At 41.9% G+C, this 19,125-nt stretch overlaps 2 protein-coding genes across 9 annotated transcripts in view; one reads left to right on the forward strand and one right to left on the reverse strand.

The window, feature by feature from the left end:
• Window positions 1-6,281, reverse strand: part of GART (phosphoribosylglycinamide formyltransferase, phosphoribosylglycinamide synthetase, phosphoribosylaminoimidazole synthetase) — a 29,213-nt gene extending 22,932 nt beyond the window's left edge. Inside the window, exons 1-3 of one of the 4 annotated variants that reach the window (XM_057306582.1) lie at window positions 6,160-6,281; window positions 3,118-3,270; window positions 464-559 (exon numbers count right to left, since the gene is read on the reverse strand). In XM_057306582.1, coding sequence (XP_057162565.1) covers window positions 464-559; window positions 3,118-3,262 — 241 coding nt within the window. In that variant the 5' untranslated portion in view covers window positions 3,263-3,270; window positions 6,160-6,281. Of the gene's footprint in view, window positions 1-463; window positions 560-3,117; window positions 3,304-6,159 lie in introns of all 4 variants that reach the window. The other 3 variants (XM_026511333.4, XM_057306583.1, XM_057306584.1) reach the window with 3 other exon arrangements.
• A 904-nt stretch (window positions 6,282-7,185) lies between these two features.
• Window positions 7,186-19,125, forward strand: part of SON (SON DNA and RNA binding protein) — a 32,009-nt gene continuing 20,069 nt past the window's right edge. For 3 of the 5 annotated variants that reach the window (XM_057306588.1, XM_026510252.4, XM_026510283.4), the window contains exons 1-3: window positions 7,186-7,323; window positions 10,425-10,591; window positions 12,288-18,212. In XM_057306588.1, the coding sequence (XP_057162571.1) occupies window positions 7,247-7,323; window positions 10,425-10,591; window positions 12,288-18,212 (6,169 nt within the window). In that variant the 5' untranslated portion in view covers window positions 7,186-7,246. The remainder of the gene's footprint in view (window positions 7,324-10,424; window positions 10,592-12,287; window positions 18,213-19,125) is intronic. The other 2 variants (XM_026510093.4, XM_026510044.4) reach the window with 1 other exon arrangement.

Genomic DNA, 19,125 nt, shown 5'->3' on the forward strand with positions numbered 1-19,125 from the left:
AAATGAGCAGCTTTACGTGAACCAAGGTCTCTGTAGGGCCTTTTGACTCTGAAGAATCAGGATTAGACTAAATCTACATTGGCATAAGGCAGATGAGTAGTGGCAGAGAATAAGTTTTTCATGTTGTCTATGGGATATAAACAAAAACGTTAATAACAGGATCAAATCCAGCAAAAGTTGTATTTGTTAGCGTCAAACATATGATTATTAAATGGACACCAGAACAGAGCAGAATATAAACATTTAAAAGATTTTCCACAGTTGCAAATTTGCTCTTTCATTCATCACATTAGTGATGCGTCAGGGAAAAAAATGTAGAACCCATAAATTTTAAGGTGAAAGCTCTTTTTCCAATGTGGTATGATAGTAGAAACCCTCATCTGCAAAATGAATTGGCTTAGATGATCTCTAAGCTCCTGTTGGCAGTGCATATACTGTAACAATAAGTAGAAATGAACTTTACCAGCAGCCAGAGGTGCCTCTGGTCCAACAACTACGAATTCAATTTTCTCATCTTTGCAGAATTGAGCAAGGGCAGTGTGGTCATTGATCGAGATGGCTGTGAATAGAAAAAACACCCCACCTCACTTGATACAAACATTCTTTAAATTAACAGTCATGCTGAAAAATAAGTACTATACTTTGAAATGCTTATTAACTATTGCTTTTCTTTTATGGGTACAGATGATAGTTCTACCATTAGAAATTCAGAGCATACTGCATTAGGCTAACCAACAAAGCTCAGTCTTTGATTACTATAGCCAGTTAGATGAAAATACCAGGAAGCTTCCCAAAGAGGTACTGAAGTACTTTCTTGACTACGGTATTCATGTCACATTGACTGTAAACAAAAAATGTCCCATAGAGTATACTCAGAAACCGCCTTTTAATGTTATTCACTCAAGATTTACTGAGACCACTATGTGCTAGATACTGTGCTAGTCACTGACTTAAGATGTTAACACAAAGTCTCTATGCTTAGGATGCTTATATGGGAATGTCGGGTAAAAAATATGCAAGCAAAACCAAACAACAACAACAACAAAAACCAAACAAAAAACCAAACCAAGTGTGAACACATTAGGCAAATCTAATGATATCAGGTGAACTAAGAGGCTATTTCTGGTTGAGCTGGAAGGGTCTTTGTGCAGAGATGAGTAAGCTAAGAACTGAACGACAATTTTATTTATGTATGTATGTACTTATTTTTTTTTTTAAAGATTTTTTATTTATTTATTCGACAGAGATAGAGATAGCCAGCGAGAGAGGGAACACAAGCAGGGGGAGTGGGAGAGGAAGAAGCAGGCTCAAAACGGAGGAGCCTGATGTGGGGCTCGATCCCACAACGCTGGGATCCTGAGCCGAAGGCAGACGCTTAACCGCTGTGCCACCCAGGCGCCCCGTATGTATTTATTTTTAAAGATTTATTTGAGAGAGAGAGTGCTCGAGCACGGTGGTAGGGACGGGGGGGGACGTGGGGTGGGCGCAGGGAAGTCAACTCCCTGCAGAGCCCAAAGCAGGGCTTGATCTCATGAACCTGAGATCATGACCTGGGCGGAAACCAAGAGTTTGATGCTCAACTGACTAAGCCACCCAGGTGCCCCCTGAACGACAGTTTTAAGACCTAGCTTACTTCAACCTACAAGCCAGGAAAATTTTCTCAATGGAATTCTAAATAACTAGGAGCAGGATCAACCACATATTAAGCCTGTGTTGGTTCTATAGGCATCCTCCTATTTCACTGTATCTGGACCACCATTCTTAAGTTGGCTGAAGTCTTAAACTACTCTGTGACATTTCTGGTGTGTTGGGGTAAGTGCAGAAAGACTAGAGTTCTCAATCTATAGGAGCTGCCTGAGTAGGCTAAGGATGGAGTACCATGCACTCTGGGTTAGTATCTGCAAACACAATTGGGCTGAGCAGAACCAACAACCTCTGTACAATAGAGTGGCAAGAGAGAGAGGACACACCTAACCTGTTGCTGCAAGTGGTAGCAGTCTCATGGCAATCTTGGGAGATTTTCATGGGCTGGCCTGTGTAACATCACTATATCTAGATAGAATCTACCAGTTCTTCAATAAACACATGTAATACCTCACCCACAGAGCTAAGGTCCCAGGGAAGCAGATACTTTCTTATTTATCTTTTTATTATTTTTGGTCCTACGCATGCAATTATTTTCTCCCAATTTGTGGCTTGTTGGGTCTGTGTTTTCTCCGTAAATATTAAGTGCCATATAGGGTACTAGGCATGGTGCACACAATGCAAAAACAAGACAGAAGTGTTCCTTGCCTTCATGTAGCTTACATTCTAGAGCTTATGTTCTAGCAAGGAAATGAAGATAGGAGATAGACAATAGAAAAGTAAAGTAAATACATATAATGGTTCATGACTGAAAACAAAAGAAATGGGGTGGGCATGTTTTACTTAGAAACTTCAGGAAAGACCTCTTTGAGGAGTTAACATATAAACTAAGACCTGAATGATGAGGAGCCAGTCATGCTAGGGGTGGAAACAAACAAATATCAAGTTCAAGGCAGCTCTGTTTGGGAAACTGGCAGGACTGCATGGACAGAACATAGTGAAAAGAAAACAAAGAATATAAAATATCAGGCTGGAAAGTTAGGCAGAAGCCAGATCGCAAAGCGCTTTGGCAAGAATGTTAAGGAGTGAGTTTTATTCTAACTACTATAGGAAGCCACTAAAGAACTTAATGTAACATAAGAACTGATCATTTTTTCACTTTTACCAGTGAAAGAGATAAAGGTTGAGGTCTATTATGGACTCAGAACTGCCAAATCTTACATTTAAGAGCACTGCTCAAGTTTTCATTTCCAAAAATACACATCAGATTGCCTTTAACTTTAGGCACTTATGACTTCTTCAATGGGTATATTTTGTAACGTTTAAAGTAATTTAAGATAAAGAAATGCCACACTCTGAACAAGATACCTAAAATTTACAACCTTAGGCAAGTATTCAAATTACCACATGAATTTTAAGGTTAAGAAAAACATTTAGATCTGAATAGCTATCCACCTTATACAGAACAGATATAGTTAACAGTTTATCATTTACAATGATTAACTATTACTCCCCACTTTAAAAGATGATTACCAGTATTTGAAATCTTTTCCAAGCAGGCAGTGCCTGCATTTCCTGGGGCAACCAACACATGTTTGACATGATTAGACTGTGCAAGTTTCCAGGCCAGTGTGTGTTCCCTTCCTCCACTGCCAATTACAAGTACTCGGGCTGCCATTGCTCTGTCTGCAAAACAGGAATTCAAAAGGAAAATAAAAGCTGCAGAAAGAAAACCACAGTTGATATTTTAGAATGCACATACTTAAGAAATCACAATTTCTAAATACTTAAATGTAAATATCCCAAAGATTCATTTGTGAAAAATTAGGGCTCATAATTTGAGATGACCATACTTCACAAAGATTAGGGAGGTATGCATGTATGTAATCTCTACACCCAATGTGGGTCCTGAACTCACGACCCTGAGATCAAGAGTCACATGCTCTACCTACGGGCGCCCAAAGGGAGGTATTTTAAAAATGAGGCAGACTGGCCTAGAGTTAGGTTAAGGAATAAAATGGTGACTTGTTACCTGATTTGAAAAAAAAACAAAACAAAACTATGAATAATCACCCTTCTTTAGGCTTCATTTTCCCACTTTTAAAAGATTTATAGGGGCGCCTGGGTGGCACAGCAGTTAAGCGTCTGCCTTCAGCTCAGGGCGTGATCCCTGCGTTATGGGATCGAGCCCCACATCAGGCTCCTCTGCTATGAACCTGCTTTTTCCTCTCCCACTCCCCATGCTTGTGTTCCCTCTCTCGCTGGCTGTCTCTATCTCTGTCGAATAAATAAATTAAAAAAAAAATCTTAAAAGATTTATAATCATCAAGCCTCAGTTAAACATGAATCCTAATACTGCAAATTCAGACCCCAAGTTTAAAGTACCCACTTCTAAGCCTTGTGATACTATAAATAATAGACTTCAGTTATTATTTTTTTTAAAGATTTTATTTATTTGACAGAGAGAGACAGCGAGAGAGGGAAAACAAGCGGGGGGAGTGGGAGAGTAAGAAGGAGGCTTCCCAGTGGAGCAGGGAGCCTGATGCGGGGCTCGATCCCTGGACTCTGGGATCACGCCCTGAGCCGAAGGCAGATGCTTAATGACTGAGCCACCCAGGTGCCCCTAAATAATAGACTTTAAAGTTATAAGATGAAAGAAATATTTAAGACTGGGACCTGTAAAGGACCAGATAATAAATATTTTCACCTTTGAGAGTCATACAATTTCTATAGTAACAAGTCAACTCTGCTGCTGTGGCACGAAAGCAGCCATAGACAATACAGAGATGGATTAACACGGCAATGTACAGGAAAGCCTTACATAGACTGGCAGTGGGTGGTAGGTCATAGTTTGCCTATGTTCTGCTCTAAGTGATAAGAAGCTACTAGAAGCTTATAAAGAATAAGCATGGGTGTGTTTCATTAAACCTTATTTATGGACATTGTAATTTGAATATCTTATAATTTTCACGTATCATAAAAATATCATTCTTCCTTTTTTCCAATCATTTAACAATGTAAAAATTGTTATTTGGTGAGATGTACAAAAATAGGTGGCAGGAAGGATTTGGCACAAGGGCCATAGTTTGCTGACTCCTGATTTAAGAAGTCAGTGTAATATGTTAGAAAGTTGGTAGAGAAGGCAAAATCAAACTTGAACATGTCTCACTTTGGCTCTGGCATTTGATTCTTAGCAGGATGGATGCAATACTTATCTCAACTCAAGTGAGCAGTGGGACCTTGGCTAAGCTCTTACGATCTCTAATTCAATTTCTTTACATCTTAAAAGATGGAAATAGGAGAACTTGCCTTAAGAGGCTACATAAAGGTTAACTGAAAGGACATTTTTTGGGAAATGACATTTAGAAACACCTCATATAATTTCTGACACTCGGCAGTAGTAAATGTTTTAATATTTTGTTACTTTTACATGAATTGATGCATTAGGGACAGGAAGAAGTACTAACAGGCAAAGAAAAACCAAAGAAATACTCTGTCACACGAATTTACTAATCTCTAGAAGGCATTTCATCATGTAGAAGGCAAACTTAAAACAGAAAACTGAAATCAGTTAACTTCTTGTGTGACGCTAGGATTATACTTAACTTTAAGCTGATAATACAAAACACTTACAATTTTTGAGCATTTACTTTATTCCAGATGCTATTTTAAATACTTTTCACGAATTACTTCACATAATCTAAAGGATTTTGTGAGGTAAAACAGCCATCTCATTTTACAGAGAAGAAACTGAGGTCCAATCAGGTTAAATAACTTGCTGTAGGTCACATATCTAAGAGGAAGTAAAGTCTGGATTCCAATGTGTGCAATTTTGCTTCGAATACTCTTAACAACTGAGATTATAATCACTGAAAACTTGAAGAAAAAAATTTGCTCAATTATTGTCTCAGAGAGGCAAAAGCTATTTTAATGGAAAAAACCTGCCACGTGTATTGAAATATCTGGAACAAACAGACTTTTTTCTGAAACCTAGAGAAAAATTACACTTACTTTGAACAGGAGGGGCACTAAAGGGAAACTGTCCTAGTTACTACAGTGGATCACAGAAACAGCGTTAGCCCTCAGCCTGCAGGAATCCGCACCAGGAGTAGTTAGGAGGCCTGGCCTCCAAAGTGCTTTGGTTAGAGACTGCCCCTAGCTGGGATACCCTGAGGAACTTAACCTTCGTGGGCCTCAGTCATCTAAATGGGTAATTTAAAACGAGAATAAGAGCCAGGAAAAGCCACTGCAAAGGACTTGGTGAATAATATAAAGCAGAAACCAATTACAGAAGTGGACTAAGTCTGCTAACAGACTGGGTTTTGCATAAAGAGAAAATATGCAATTTAGGCTTGTGACCTAAAAAAGGTATAAAGATACAAAAAGGTCCGATATCTTATATGGCAGGGAAAGTGGAAGATCCAACGTAAACCTCAGTTAAAAGAAGGGAAAAGCACATGGCGAACCCCCACCCACAGCATTTAAAAACAAGACGAGAATTCCTACAGCGAAACCAGTTTCTACAGTTTCATCCAATTCCTGATGTTAAGTCCCCAAATCAAAGCATAAATGTACTTTACTTAAAACCGGAGTGAGCTTCTGCACCTCCACAAGGCGGTCCGGCCGCTCACACTTGCACGCTCCTCGGCGCGCTCGCAGCCCAGCCGCCAGTCGCGCGCCGGAAGTCGGCCCAGCGCAATCCGGCGCGCGCCTCTCCCCGCCCGCCCCGCCCAGCGGCCGGCTGCGCCACCCCATTGGTCAGCGCGCGGCCCGTGGTGTCCGCAGCGAGGTAATCAAGTGTGATTGCCTTTGGCTCCTGTGCGCGGCCTCAGCTTACTCCATAGTTAAGCTACCAGGACCTTGCGCGTTTATCACTTTAGTATGAGGCGCCACGTAACGTTTCTGTTCCTCCTCGGGAGCCTTCAGAGCTCTGTGGAAGGGGAGCGCCAAAATGCTAAACCCACGATAAGCTAATTGTGTGTTGGTAACGAGTCAGAGCTGACCCGCTTGGTATCCTGAGGAGACTAAGAATGCACCAGGCTTTGAACAGCAGGCCGCCTAAGGCCTCTGGCCTAGTGCTTAAAAAAAGGACGGGGTGAGGGAAGTGATTATGGGATGCCATGGGAAAAAGATGGGGATAAAAATGTGTTCTTATTCGCACCACAGTGGGGACGGGCGCTGATTAATGCTTTTCCGGATGCATCTCCCTACCAAAACACAACTTGGCGCCACCCAGAAACGGCGGAGGCCCCGTGTCAAACCACGTAGCCTTTCTTGCTTCCTTTTCTCATGCTATATAATCTTGAGCATTTAGTAAGCCTCTTAAGCCTCTCCAAACACTGTTGGGAGACTAACAACAAGCTGACACAGGCGCCTCAAGAGAGACTTCTCCTGTAATGGCGCCTGCGTCAGTCACTAACATGGCGGACACAGTCGTGCGCGGCGCAAACGTCAGCACCTCTACCCTAGCCGCTCAGAAACAGCGGAGGAGAACTGGGCCGTGTTCACTGATTGGCCCAGCGGCGGAGCGTGCCGGACTGGACGCTCCCACAGAAGCCAATCAGGACGCCGAGAGACGGAATTGGCCGCTGCGCCTCCTCCCGAGGCATGCTGGGAGCCTGGAGGACTAGCGAGGAGGAGTTGAGAGAACGGAGCGGACGCCATGGCGACCAACATCGAGCAGATTTTTAGGTCTTTCGTGGTCAGTAAATTCCGGGAAATTCAACAGGAGCTTTCCAGGTAAACGCTTCCCAGACTCTTCTGCTCCCAAGGGACCGTTAGGGCCCCGTTTAGCTTTCCACAGCACCTTTCTTCAGAGACGCCGTCGTTCCTCGCCTCAGGCCCCGCTACAGCCCCGCCTGGGCCTGGGATCCATTTTCCGGGCCCTCCCCCCCCCCCCCCCATCCGCTCCCTCCCTTTCCAGCGAGGAACTTCGCCTTTTCCGAGGTAACCCCAGAGTCCCTCTTCTAGAACCGAGTTAAGATGCTTATTTTTCTTTTCCGTTTGGTAATCTCTTCCCTTTTAGTTACTTGTAGGCCTGGTTGTCCACCAGGGACGGGCCTAGTTCCTTCCTCAGCTCCTCCTCCGCCGCCGCCGCGTTTCCCCTCCCCCTCTCCGCCTCCGCGGATTTCGCCGGCCGGTGCCTATGACCGGAAAGGGTCTCTAACGGCCGTTTCTTGAGTAATCTTAAATCCGCTTTATTATTGCACACTTCAGACCATTTGGGGGGTCGGGATCCTTTAATTAGATTATTTGGGCCCTGGTGTCCTATGGCTTCCACCAGGCAGCATTCTAATGGATTAGAAATCGAAGTTAAAGCAGCTAACAAATTAATATTAGATACTTTGATGAAATGTTTGAGGTGAGAATGGAAGGGGACTTTGAATTACTAGTAATTTCTCAATTTGGCAAGTGGGTAGTAGGCTTTGTGTTTCGGTCTTTTTTTTTTTTTTTTTTTTTGCTTCTCCCGCCCCAATTGACATGTATGACCAACACGCTACTTTTACCATTGCTCATGGACTTTACGTAGTTTACCCTTGGCTCCACAAAATTTGAACAGGAAGAGATTTCCAAAGAAATAGCTGTTTACCGAGGAAGGAAAATGGTGTTGGTCATGTTGTTTCGTGGTTGTCTTTGAGTATTTTTGCCTTATATAACCTAAATATTTGTTCCGGGTTCAAATGTTTTTGCTAGATACATTTTAAAAGTTGAGAGTAAGAGCAATACGTGAATTTGAAAACGCAATTGTAAATTACGCGCTGAAATTAACATGGCGTTATTGGGGCAATGGTATATAGTATCGTTAAAATTACTACTTTTGTAGGATATATTGTTTAAGCAGGAAATATATCCGCTCACTCATTTCATTGATGTTTAAAATTTTGTTATATGTTAGTGATTTTAGGTGATGAGAAAAGTCCAGAGGTAAAGGAATATGATTTTTTCTGAAAACTTTAATAGTTTGAAGTGATGATTGTTTGTTTATTGTAATGTTTTTTATACCTTTTAAAAATCAGTTTTTGTATTTGAAAAACAAGTGTTTTATTATAAAAATTTTTAGAAAAAATAAATCAGAAAGTTGAAAAGCCACAACATAATATTCTTTATGTTCATTTTTTTCTTTGTGTGCACAGATGCACATACATATTTTGTGAAGTGTAATCTTGTTTTGTGTTTTTTCACCTGATTGTGAAAAAGTGTGTCTTTTTCACATTTTCGGTTGTCTTTGGGACTTTTTTTTATGGCTTCATAGAATTCTGTTGTTGGAACGTATTGCTGGGTATCGAGGTGGTTTGAAATTTTCATTCCTTTTTAGTAACTGAGATAAATGTTTGGTAGCTTTAAGATGATTATTTTCTTACCGACTTTAAAGTTGTACTTCTCTGTGTTTTACATCCATGCCCTAATAATGTGATCATGTATGCGTAAGCACTTATTAGGAAAAGTGTAAAAGAGCTACAGAAACAAAGTCTAAAAAGAATATTAGATAAACTAATTAGAGGAATATTTAGCTTGTCAAATAATACGTAATACATTATCTGTATAGAAACAAAATTTGGCTTGTCATTTCAGTGAGCTATATTTGCCGTATTTTCCCATCTGTTTTTACATATATTAGTTCGGGTAAGAAGACTGACGTTTAAGTAAAGATAGCTATTTTATATATATACATATAAGTATATGGTGGTTAAGTAGGAGCTCTGGTTTTGAATACCAGCTTCACCTCATAATAGTCGCGTGAACTTTAGTTAGGTTTCTTCTTTGTGTGTCATTTTCCTCATTTATAAAAATCAGAATGATAGTGCTAATCACAGAGTTGTGTTAGGATTAAATGAGTTAAGAAATGTAGACCCATGACTCTAATTACTAGTAAATGTTAATTATTGTTATGTGACTTGTATTAGAAAATCAGGTATTCCCAAATAACAGTTAACTACTGAAAATTTTTTTTGATTTTTGACCATTCAGACTTTCATCAAGTAGTGGAGCATAATTGTGTGATCTGTTTTGTTAGCTAATTTTAATTAAATTGAAAGTGTTGAAGTTATTTTTCAAAACAATTTTATTTACTTACACAAAAATAGTGTAAATGACATGCCTCTCACGTCAAGATTTTTCTGGCCCTGTGAATTGAAAACACATTAAAACTGTTTATATTAGTTTACTGTTGCTGTAAAAAAAGTCACTTGTTTTCCATGAGTTTTTTTGAACATCAGAAAATAACCAGGATTCTTGATCAATGGGTAAAAATCGTATAAATGTATTTTTCTTTTTAAACTTCATGGTATTTCAATAACTTTGATCAGTCTAAACCTGATCAGAGGCTACAATTTACCCTTTCTACTCAATGTGTTTGTGTTAACTGTTCCTTGATACTGTTGATGGTGGTTGTGATCCATGCCCAGGCGTGGTTTTATTGTGGTTGTAGCTTTTATCATAATGTTAGAATGGTATAGTGTACCATGTATGTCACGTGGTATATTTTTGTTTGGATTTGTGATTGTGATCTTACTATTTTTTCTCCTGAGATAAATATACAAGTAACACAAATCTAAATCAGTTTATATTTCTGGGGATATTGTATTATTTTTTAAAAAAGGTTAGAAAGCTGTTTTAAAATTTTTTTTTCTTAACTTTCATAGTTCTGAAAATTGTGTAAAAATGAAAATGTACCAACTTTAGATAGAGTGAAGGAAGTACTGCTGGTGCGGAGTATCATCTGAAAAATGCAAAAATGGTGAAATGTATGAACAACATAAGATTATTTTAATCAGTTGAGTTATAAATATTGTATGGTGTGGTAGAAGTATTAATGAATTTTGATAACTTTTCTTGTCAAGTGGAAGGAGTGAAGGCCAGCTCAATGGTGAAACAAATACACCTAATGAAGGAAACCAGGCAGGTGATGCAGCTGCCTCTGCCAGGAGCCTCCCAAATGAAGAAATAGTTCAGAAGATAGAGGAAGTACTTTCTGGGGTCTTAGATACAGAACTACGATATAAGCCAGGTAAGCTGGAGAGAATCAGCTATCTTGAAAACTTTAAGATTTTTAAATAGTTAACGGTATTATTTCTTTACTGCAGGGTATTTAAAAATGTTCACTAGTTATAAAACTTCAGTAAGTTAGAGGTTAGCTTATTTAATTGAAGACTTTGTTTAAAGTTGTCTTTGAAAATACAGTTGTACCGAAACGTGAGCATTGATACTTGATTGCTTTGTTGGTGGAATATAACTTTATTCGATTCAGTTTGTAGTGACCCTCTACCAGGATTTTGAATGTGGGTTTTCATGGAACAATTGTGTAAATGTCCATTTTGGAAGGTTCAGGAGCCTGGACCAAATTTGTAATGATTTTAAAACTCTGGGAGGTTTTATTTTAAAGCCCAAGCTCAGAGATGGCCTTGTTTTTGCATCTATTCCTTTTGAAAGTTCATGAATGGAGAGGAATCATCGCTTTGATAATTAGTGTTTTGGGAATTAATTGATGCTTAGAAATTAAAGATTTATGATCACAAAAATAACTACAGTTTTGGAAATGGGTTTTGTTTTTTATTTTTATTATTTTTGATCTAGGATATGGTAAAAGAAAACAGCATAGATTTCAGCTATACTTAGATTCATGGGTGTAGCAACTTTTTCTTGAGTATAACTTAGCTAACTAGCATTAGGTGTATAATAAATAAGAGATAGAAAATAGTTTTGCTTTGGAATGGATCTTGTCATGTATTAATTCATTTTTTCCATAATCTCAGTGGCATGGATTTCTGATCAGCTTTTCTGGGATCACTAAAATTTATCTAATTTGATACTGGCATTAGAGTAAGTTAGTCTAGTTGTAAAGTAGAAAACGAGCAATTTTTTCTTTCAGATATGCAGAGTTCTTAAATGTAAAGGGGTATAAGACTTTCTTTCCTGAAGTGACGTATTTTTTAAATGGAAACATCAAGGAGGTTATTTTAGTAATTTTGGAAGTGTTGAAGGAAAATGTATTTTTATTAGAATGTAACATGGGTGTGTTGAGATAAAATTCAAGTTTCATGTTGATGCTTTTCATTAGTTCAGCCCTTTGTATACTGTATGAAAGCAATCACTGGCATTTGCTGAGGGCTTATTACGTACCAGGCATTGTTCAGTGTGCTTTGTGTTTTAACTCACTTTGTCCTTTAACTCTAGGAGACACAGTGTCAGTAATTTCACCAAGTCCATTCACCTAGTGAGTGGTAATTGATTCAGAATCCAAAAGCAGACCGTCTGTTCCAGAGCCAGTGCCATGTTGTTACCTGTATAAATAGGGTTTATTAAATAGTCATAAAAATCATTTAATGTGTGTATTTTTATAGGAGTTTTAACAATTGATAATAGGAAATTTTCTTTTGTAAGTGTAGTTTGAAAGTAGTTTGCTATAATTTGAGAGCTGAAGAAAACAGTTGTAAATAAGCTTAGTAAAACATTTTAATGTGACTTTTAAGTTTTTTTGATAAATTGAGAAGTTGTTTTTAACCTAGACTTTAGTTATAGAAAGAAATAATGGAAAAGTTTCAGTCTTTAGATAATTAGTTTATTGAAAATAGTTTTTTCAGTAACTTTAATGAGAAACATTACATTATGGTGTTTTAACATGGAATGTAAATTTTGTTTATGTGATTTATTATCTAAGTTTACTTTGGGGAATGTTTGACAAAATTAATTTTTTTAAATTTCAGACCTGAAGGAGGCCTCCAGAAAAAGTAGATGTGTGTCTGTACAAACAGATCCTACTGATGAAATTCCCACCAAAAAGTCAAAGAAGCATAAAAAGCACAAAAATAAAAAGAAGAAAAAGAAGAAAGAAAAGGAAAAAAAGTATAAAAGACAGCCAGAAGAATCTGAATCAAAGGCAAAATCACATCATGATGGGAACATAGATTTAGAATCGGATTCGTTTTTGAAGTTTGATACTGAACCTTCAGTGATGGCACTGGAGCATCCTGTAAGAGCGTTTGGCCTTTCTGAGACCAGTGAATCTCCTGCAGTTGTGTTAGAACCTCCTGTGGTATCAATGGAGGTGTCAGAACCACACACCTTAGAAACTCTGAAGCCAGCTACAAAAACTGCAGAACTGTCAGTTGCATCAACATCAGTAATTTCAGTGCAGTCAGAGCAGTCTGTGGCAGTCACGCTGGAACCATCCATGACAAAGATTCTGGATTCCTTTACAACGGCACCAGTGCCTACTACAACAGTAGTGCTAAAGTCACCTGAGCCAGTTGTAACAATGTCAATGGAGTATCAAATGAAGCCTGTGTTGAAATCTTTGGAGATGACATCTCCAGAGCAATCAAAGATCATGTTAGAACCTCCAGTAGCAAAAGGGCTAGATTCATCAGAAACCCTAGTGGTATCATCCGAGATACCTACCGAGGTGCACCCTGAGCCAAGCACATCAACAACAATGGATTTTCCAGAGTCATCTGCAACCGAAGGGCTCAGATTGCCAGAGCAGCCTGTAGAGGTACCATCGGAGATTGCAGATTCATCCATGACAAGACCACAGGAGTTGTTGGAGCTGCCCAAGACCACAGCGTTGGAGCTGCCGGAGTCGTCGGTGGCCTCAGTGATGGAGTTGCCGGGGCCACCTGCGACCTCCAGGCCGGAGTTGCAGGGGCCCCCTGTGACTCCAGTGCTGGAGTTACCTGGGCCCTCTGCTACCCCATTGCCAGAGTTGCCAGGCCCCCTTTCTACCCCAGTGCCTGAGTTGCTAGGGCCCCCTGCGACAGCAGTGCCTGAGTTGCCGGGGCCCTCTGCGACATCAGTGCCACAGTTGTCGCAGGAATTGCCAGGGCTTCCAGCACCATCCGTGGGTTTGGAGCCACCACAGGAGGTACCAGAGCCACCTGTGATGGCACAGGAGTTGCCAGGGCTGCCTGCGGTGACAGCGGCAGTAGAGTTGCCAGGGCAGCCTGCGGTAACAGTAGCAATGGAGTTGACCGAACAACCTGTGACGACATCAGAGTTGGAGCAGCCTGTGGGGATGACAACGGTGGAACATCCTGGGCAGCCTGAGGTGACAACGGCAACAGGGTTGCTGGGGCAGCCTGAGGCAGCGATGGTGCTGGAGTTGCCAGGACAGCCAGTGGCAACGACAGCGCTGGAGTTGCCAGGGCAGCCTTCGGTGACTGGGGTGCCAGAGTTGCCAGGGCTGCCTTCGGCAACTAGGGCACTGGAGTTGTCAGGGCAGCCTGTGGCAACTGGGGCACTGGAGTTGCCTGGGCAGCTCATGGCAACTGGGGCACTGGAGTTCTCGGGGCAGTCTGGGGCAGCTGGAGCACTGGAGCTTTTGGGGCAGCCTCTGGCAACAGGGGTGCTGGAGTTGCCAGGGCAGCCTGGGGCACCAGAGTTGCCTGGGCAGCCTGTGGCAACTGTGGCGCTGGAGATCTCTGTTCAGTCTGTGGTGACAACGGAGCTGTCAACGATGACCGTGTCGCAGTCCCTGGAGGTGCCCTCGACGACAGCGCTGGAATCCTATAATACGGTAGCACAGGAGCTGCCTACTACATTAGTGGGGGAGACTTCTGTAACAGTAGGAGTGGATCCCTTGATGGCCCAGGAATCCCATATGTTAGCTTCTAACACCATGGAGACCCATATGTTAGCGTCCAACACCATGGACTCCCAAATGCTAGCGTCCAACACCATGGATTCCCAGATGCTAGCGTCCAACACCATGGATTCCCAGATGTTAGCCTCTAGCACCATGGACTCCCAGATGTTAGCAACCAGCTCCATGGACTCCCAGATGTTAGCAACCAGCTCCATGGACTCCCAGATGTTAGCAACCAGCTCCATGGACTCTCAGATGTTAGCAACCAGCTCCATGGACTCCCAGATGTTAGCAACCAGTTCCATGGACTCTCAGATGTTAGCAACCAGCTCCATGGACTCCCAGATGTTAGCAACCAGCTCCATGGACTCCCAGATGTTAGCAACCAGCACCATGGATTCCCAGATGTTAGCAACCAGCACCATGGACTCCCAGATGTTAGCTACTAGCTCTATGGATTCTCAGATGTTAGCATCAGGCACTATGGACTCTCAAATGTTAGCCTCCGGCACCATGGATGCTCAGATGTTGGCATCTGGTACCATGGATGCCCAGATGTTAGCATCTAGTACCCAGGATTCTGCTATGTTGGGTTCAAAATCTCCTGATCCCTACAGGTTAGCTCAGGATCCTTACAGGTTAGCTCAGGATCCCTATAGGTTAGGTCATGACCCTTATAGATTAGGTCATGATGCCTACAGGTTAGGGCAAGACCCCTATAGATTAGGCCATGATCCCTACAGACTAACTCCTGATCCCTACAGGATGTCACCTAGACCCTATAGGATAGCACCCAGGTCCTATAGAATAGCCCCCAGGCCGTATAGGTTAGCACCAAGACCCCTGATGTTAGCATCTAGACGTTCTATGATGATGTCCTATGCTGCAGAACGTTCCATGATGTCATCTTATGAACGCTCCATGATGTCCTATGAGCGGTCTATGATGTCCCCTATGGCTGAGCGCTCTATGATGTCAGCCTATGAGCGCTCTATGATGTCAGCCTATGAGCGCTCTATGATGTCCCCTATGGCTGAGCGCTCTATGATGTCAGCTTATGAACGCTCTATGATGTCAGCTTACGAGCGCTCCATGATGTCCCCAATGGCTGACCGATCTATGATGTCCATGGGTGCCGACCGGTCTATGATGTCGTCCTACTCTGCTGCTGACCGGTCTATGATGTCATCGTACTCTGCAGCTGACCGATCTATGATGTCATCTTACACTGCTGATCGTTCAATGATGTCTATGGCAGCTGATTCTTACACCGATTCTTATACTGATACATACACGGAGGCATATATGGTGCCACCTTTGCCTCCTGAAGAGCCTCCAACAATGCCACCATTGCCACCTGAAGAGCCACCAATGACACCACCATTGCCTCCTGAGGAACCACCAGAGGGTCCAGCATTACCTACTGAGCAGTCAGCATTAACAGCTGAAAATACTTGGCCTACTGAGGTGCCAGCATTACCTCCTGAAGAGTCTGTGTCGCTGTCTGAACCTTCTGTGAGTCAGAGTGAGATTTCAGAGCCTTCAGCATTGCCTGCTAATTATTCAGTGTCGGATCCTTCTGTGTTAGCATCAGAGGCTGCTGTGACTGTTCCAGAGCCATTAGAGCCAGAGTCTTTGGTTACATCAACACCTGTAGAGTCTGCTGTAGTAGCAGAAGAACATCAAGTTGTTCCAGAGAGAGCAGTGACTTACGTGGTATCTGAAACTCCCATAATGTCAGCTGAACCAACTGTATTAACATCAGAGCCTTCAGTTATGTCTGAGACAGCAGAAACCTTTGATTCCATGAAAGCTTCAGGACATGTTGCCTCAGAGGTGTCTCTGTCTCTCTTGGAGCCAGCTGCAACTAATCCAGAGCCATCACAGAACACTCTAGAGCTGCCAGCCATGGCTGTTTCAGAGCTCCCAGCTGTGGCTGTTCCAGAGCCACCAACTGGGACTATTCCAGAGCCCCCAGCTGTGGCTGTCCTGGAGACCTCAGCCGTGGCTATCCCAGACCCAGCAGCTGTGGCTGTCTCTGACCCAGTAGCTTTGGCTGTTCCAGACCCACCTGCTGAGGCTGTCCCGGAGACCCTGGCCTTGGCCGAGTCAGAGCATGTTACCATTCCTGTGCCAGTTGTTTCTGCCCTGGAGCCTACTGTGCCTGTCCTGGAGCCAGCAGTGTCAGTCCCTCAGCCTAATGCAGTTGTTTCAGAACCATCTGTTTCTCTCCAAGAATCCACTGTGATAATTTCAGAGCCTGCTGTCACTGTCTCAGAGCAGACCCAAGTAATACCAACTGAGATGGTTTTAGAGTCTACACCAATGCTATTGGAGTCTAATGTTATCAAAGGAGTGAATTTACTATCTGGTGATCAAAGTCTTGCTCCAGAGATTGGCATACAGGAGATTCCCATGCATTCAGATGATGAGCCACATGCCGAAGGACACCTGAAGAATGACCCTTATGAAAGTGAACATGGTACAAATATAGACCTTAATATAAATAATCATTTAGTTGCTAAAGATATGGAACATAATACAGTGTCTGCTGCCAGCACTGGTGCTGTTGGTGAAATTGGTGAAGGGAATATTTTGTCCATCAGTGAGACTAAGCAATGCACAGTATTGGATACCTGCTCTAGTGTTAGTGAAGCTGATGGAGGAACTCTATCTTCTGCTGGTCCCCTTGCTCTTGAACCTGATGCAGTGGGAACTAGTAAGGGTATTGAGTTTGCCACAGGATCTGCTCTTGGTTCAGTTAGTAATTATGATGTTGAAGTATCCTTAACTACTCAAGATACTGAACATGACATGATAATTTCCACTAGCCCTAGTGGGGGTAGTGAAGCAGACATAGAGGGACCTTTGCCTGCTAAAGACATTCATCTTGATTTACCATCTAATAACTTCATTACTAAGGATGCAGAAGGACCATTATCTATAAAAGATTGTGACCAGACATTAGCAGTTGCTCTCAGTCCTAAAGAGAGTAGTGGAGAAGATAAAGAAGTACCTCTCCCTACTAAAGAGATAATGCCTGATTCAGGATTTTCTGCCAATATTGATGATATTAATGAAGCAGATTTAGTGAGACCATTACTTCCTAAGGACATGGAACGTCTTACAAGCCTTAGAGCTGGTATTGAAGGACCTTTGCTTGCAAGTGAGGTTGAACGTGACAAATCTGCTGCCAGTCCAGTTGTAATCAGTATACCAGAAAGAGCTTCAGAGTCTTCTTCAGAGGAAAAAGATGATTATGAAATTTTTGTTAAAGTTAAGGACACACATGAGAAAAGCAAGAAAAACAAAAACCGGGACAAGGGTGAGAAAGAGAAGAAAAGAGACTCTTCATTAAGATCTCGAAGCAAGCGTTCCAAGTCTTCTGAACACAAATCACGCAAGCGTACCAGCGAATCTCGTTCTAGGGCGAGGAAGAGATCATCTAAGTCCAAGTCTCATCGCTCTCAAACGCGTTCAAGGTCCCGTTCAAGACGCAGGCGGAGGAGCAGCAGGTCAAGGTCAAAGTCCAGGGGAAGGCGATCTGTATCAAAAGAGAAGCGTAAAAGATCTCCAAAGCACAGGTCGAAGTCCAGGGAAAGAAAAAGAAAAAGATCAAGTTCCAGGGATAACCGGAAAACAGTTAGAGCTCGCAGTCGTACCCCAAGTCGTCGGAGTCGGAGTCACACTCCTAGTCGTCGAAGAAGATCTAGATCTGTGGGGAGGAGGAGCTTTAGTATTTCCCCAAGCCGCCGGAGCCGCACCCCAAGCCGCCGGAGCCGCACCCCAAGCCGCCGGAGCCGCACCCCTAGCCGCCGGAGCCGCACCCCTAGCCGCCGGAGCCGCACCCCAAGCCGCCGGAGCCGTACCCCTAGCCGCCGGAGAAGATCAAGGTCTGTGGTAAGGAGACGAAGCTTTAGTATCTCACCAGTAAGATTGAGGAGATCACGAACACCCTTGAGAAGAAGGTTTAGCAGATCTCCCATCCGTCGTAAACGATCCAGGTCTTCTGAAAGAGGCAGATCACCTAAACGTCTGACAGATTTGAGTAAGTCATTTTAAAATTTAATGGCATTGTAATAGAGAATGACTTAATTTTTCTTCTGATCTTTGAGTCAGGTGGAATATTTTGGGTTATTGGTTTACAATAAGTATTTCTGTCTTTAAGTTTCTGTAGTTGACTCCTGGGTAACATGGGTTTGAACTGGATGGGTCTTCTTATATGTGGATTTTTTTGATAAATAAGGTAGTAGTGTTGTAAGTGTATTTTCCTTATTTAAATTTTTTTTCCTTTAGCACATAGCGTGTAATACATATACAAAATATGTGTTAATCTGTTTATGTTATCCGTAAGGCTTCTAGTCAACAGACTTATTAGTTTTTGGGTAGTCAGAAGTTACATGAAGCTTTCAACTACAGGGGTCAGCCAGCACCTTTAACCCTTCTCGTTGTTCAAGGGTCAACGGTAATTAGATTTGCTTGTGTTTGGAAATTGTGTAGGGATAAGTACATTTATAATTAGAGTTTAAAAGACCTGTATTTGGAGCGTATTAGAACCAAGGTGTTTTCATACTCAGAGTTTTAGTTTGCTTCAGTCATCTTCCGTAACTAGAGATAGTACAAGTTAACGACAAGGCTGGTATGTGCTCAGATTGTTTTATTGTATGTATTTCCAACATAGATTTCCAACATATATATATATTCCAACATAGATTCTTGCAAATAAGCCTAAAATTACAGTGTCTCTTTTTAAGTAAGTTACATGTTTGAAAATGGCAACACAGAACTGTTAAATCTGTGTGAAGGTTATTCTGATTGGTACAATGGATAAAGAACGGAAGTGAGTAGGGAATTTTGCACATGGGGAGTTATTTTTTAGCTGGGTGGGTGGTACTAGCAAAACAGTTAAATTTGTTAAAATGATTTTAGTATTTTAATAATCTGCCTTTAAAAGTATAGTG

Source organism: Ursus arctos, unplaced genomic scaffold (genome assembly GCF_023065955.2).
Source record: "Ursus arctos isolate Adak ecotype North America unplaced genomic scaffold, UrsArc2.0 scaffold_4, whole genome shotgun sequence".
NCBI classification, from domain to species: Eukaryota; Metazoa; Chordata; class Mammalia; order Carnivora; family Ursidae; genus Ursus; species Ursus arctos.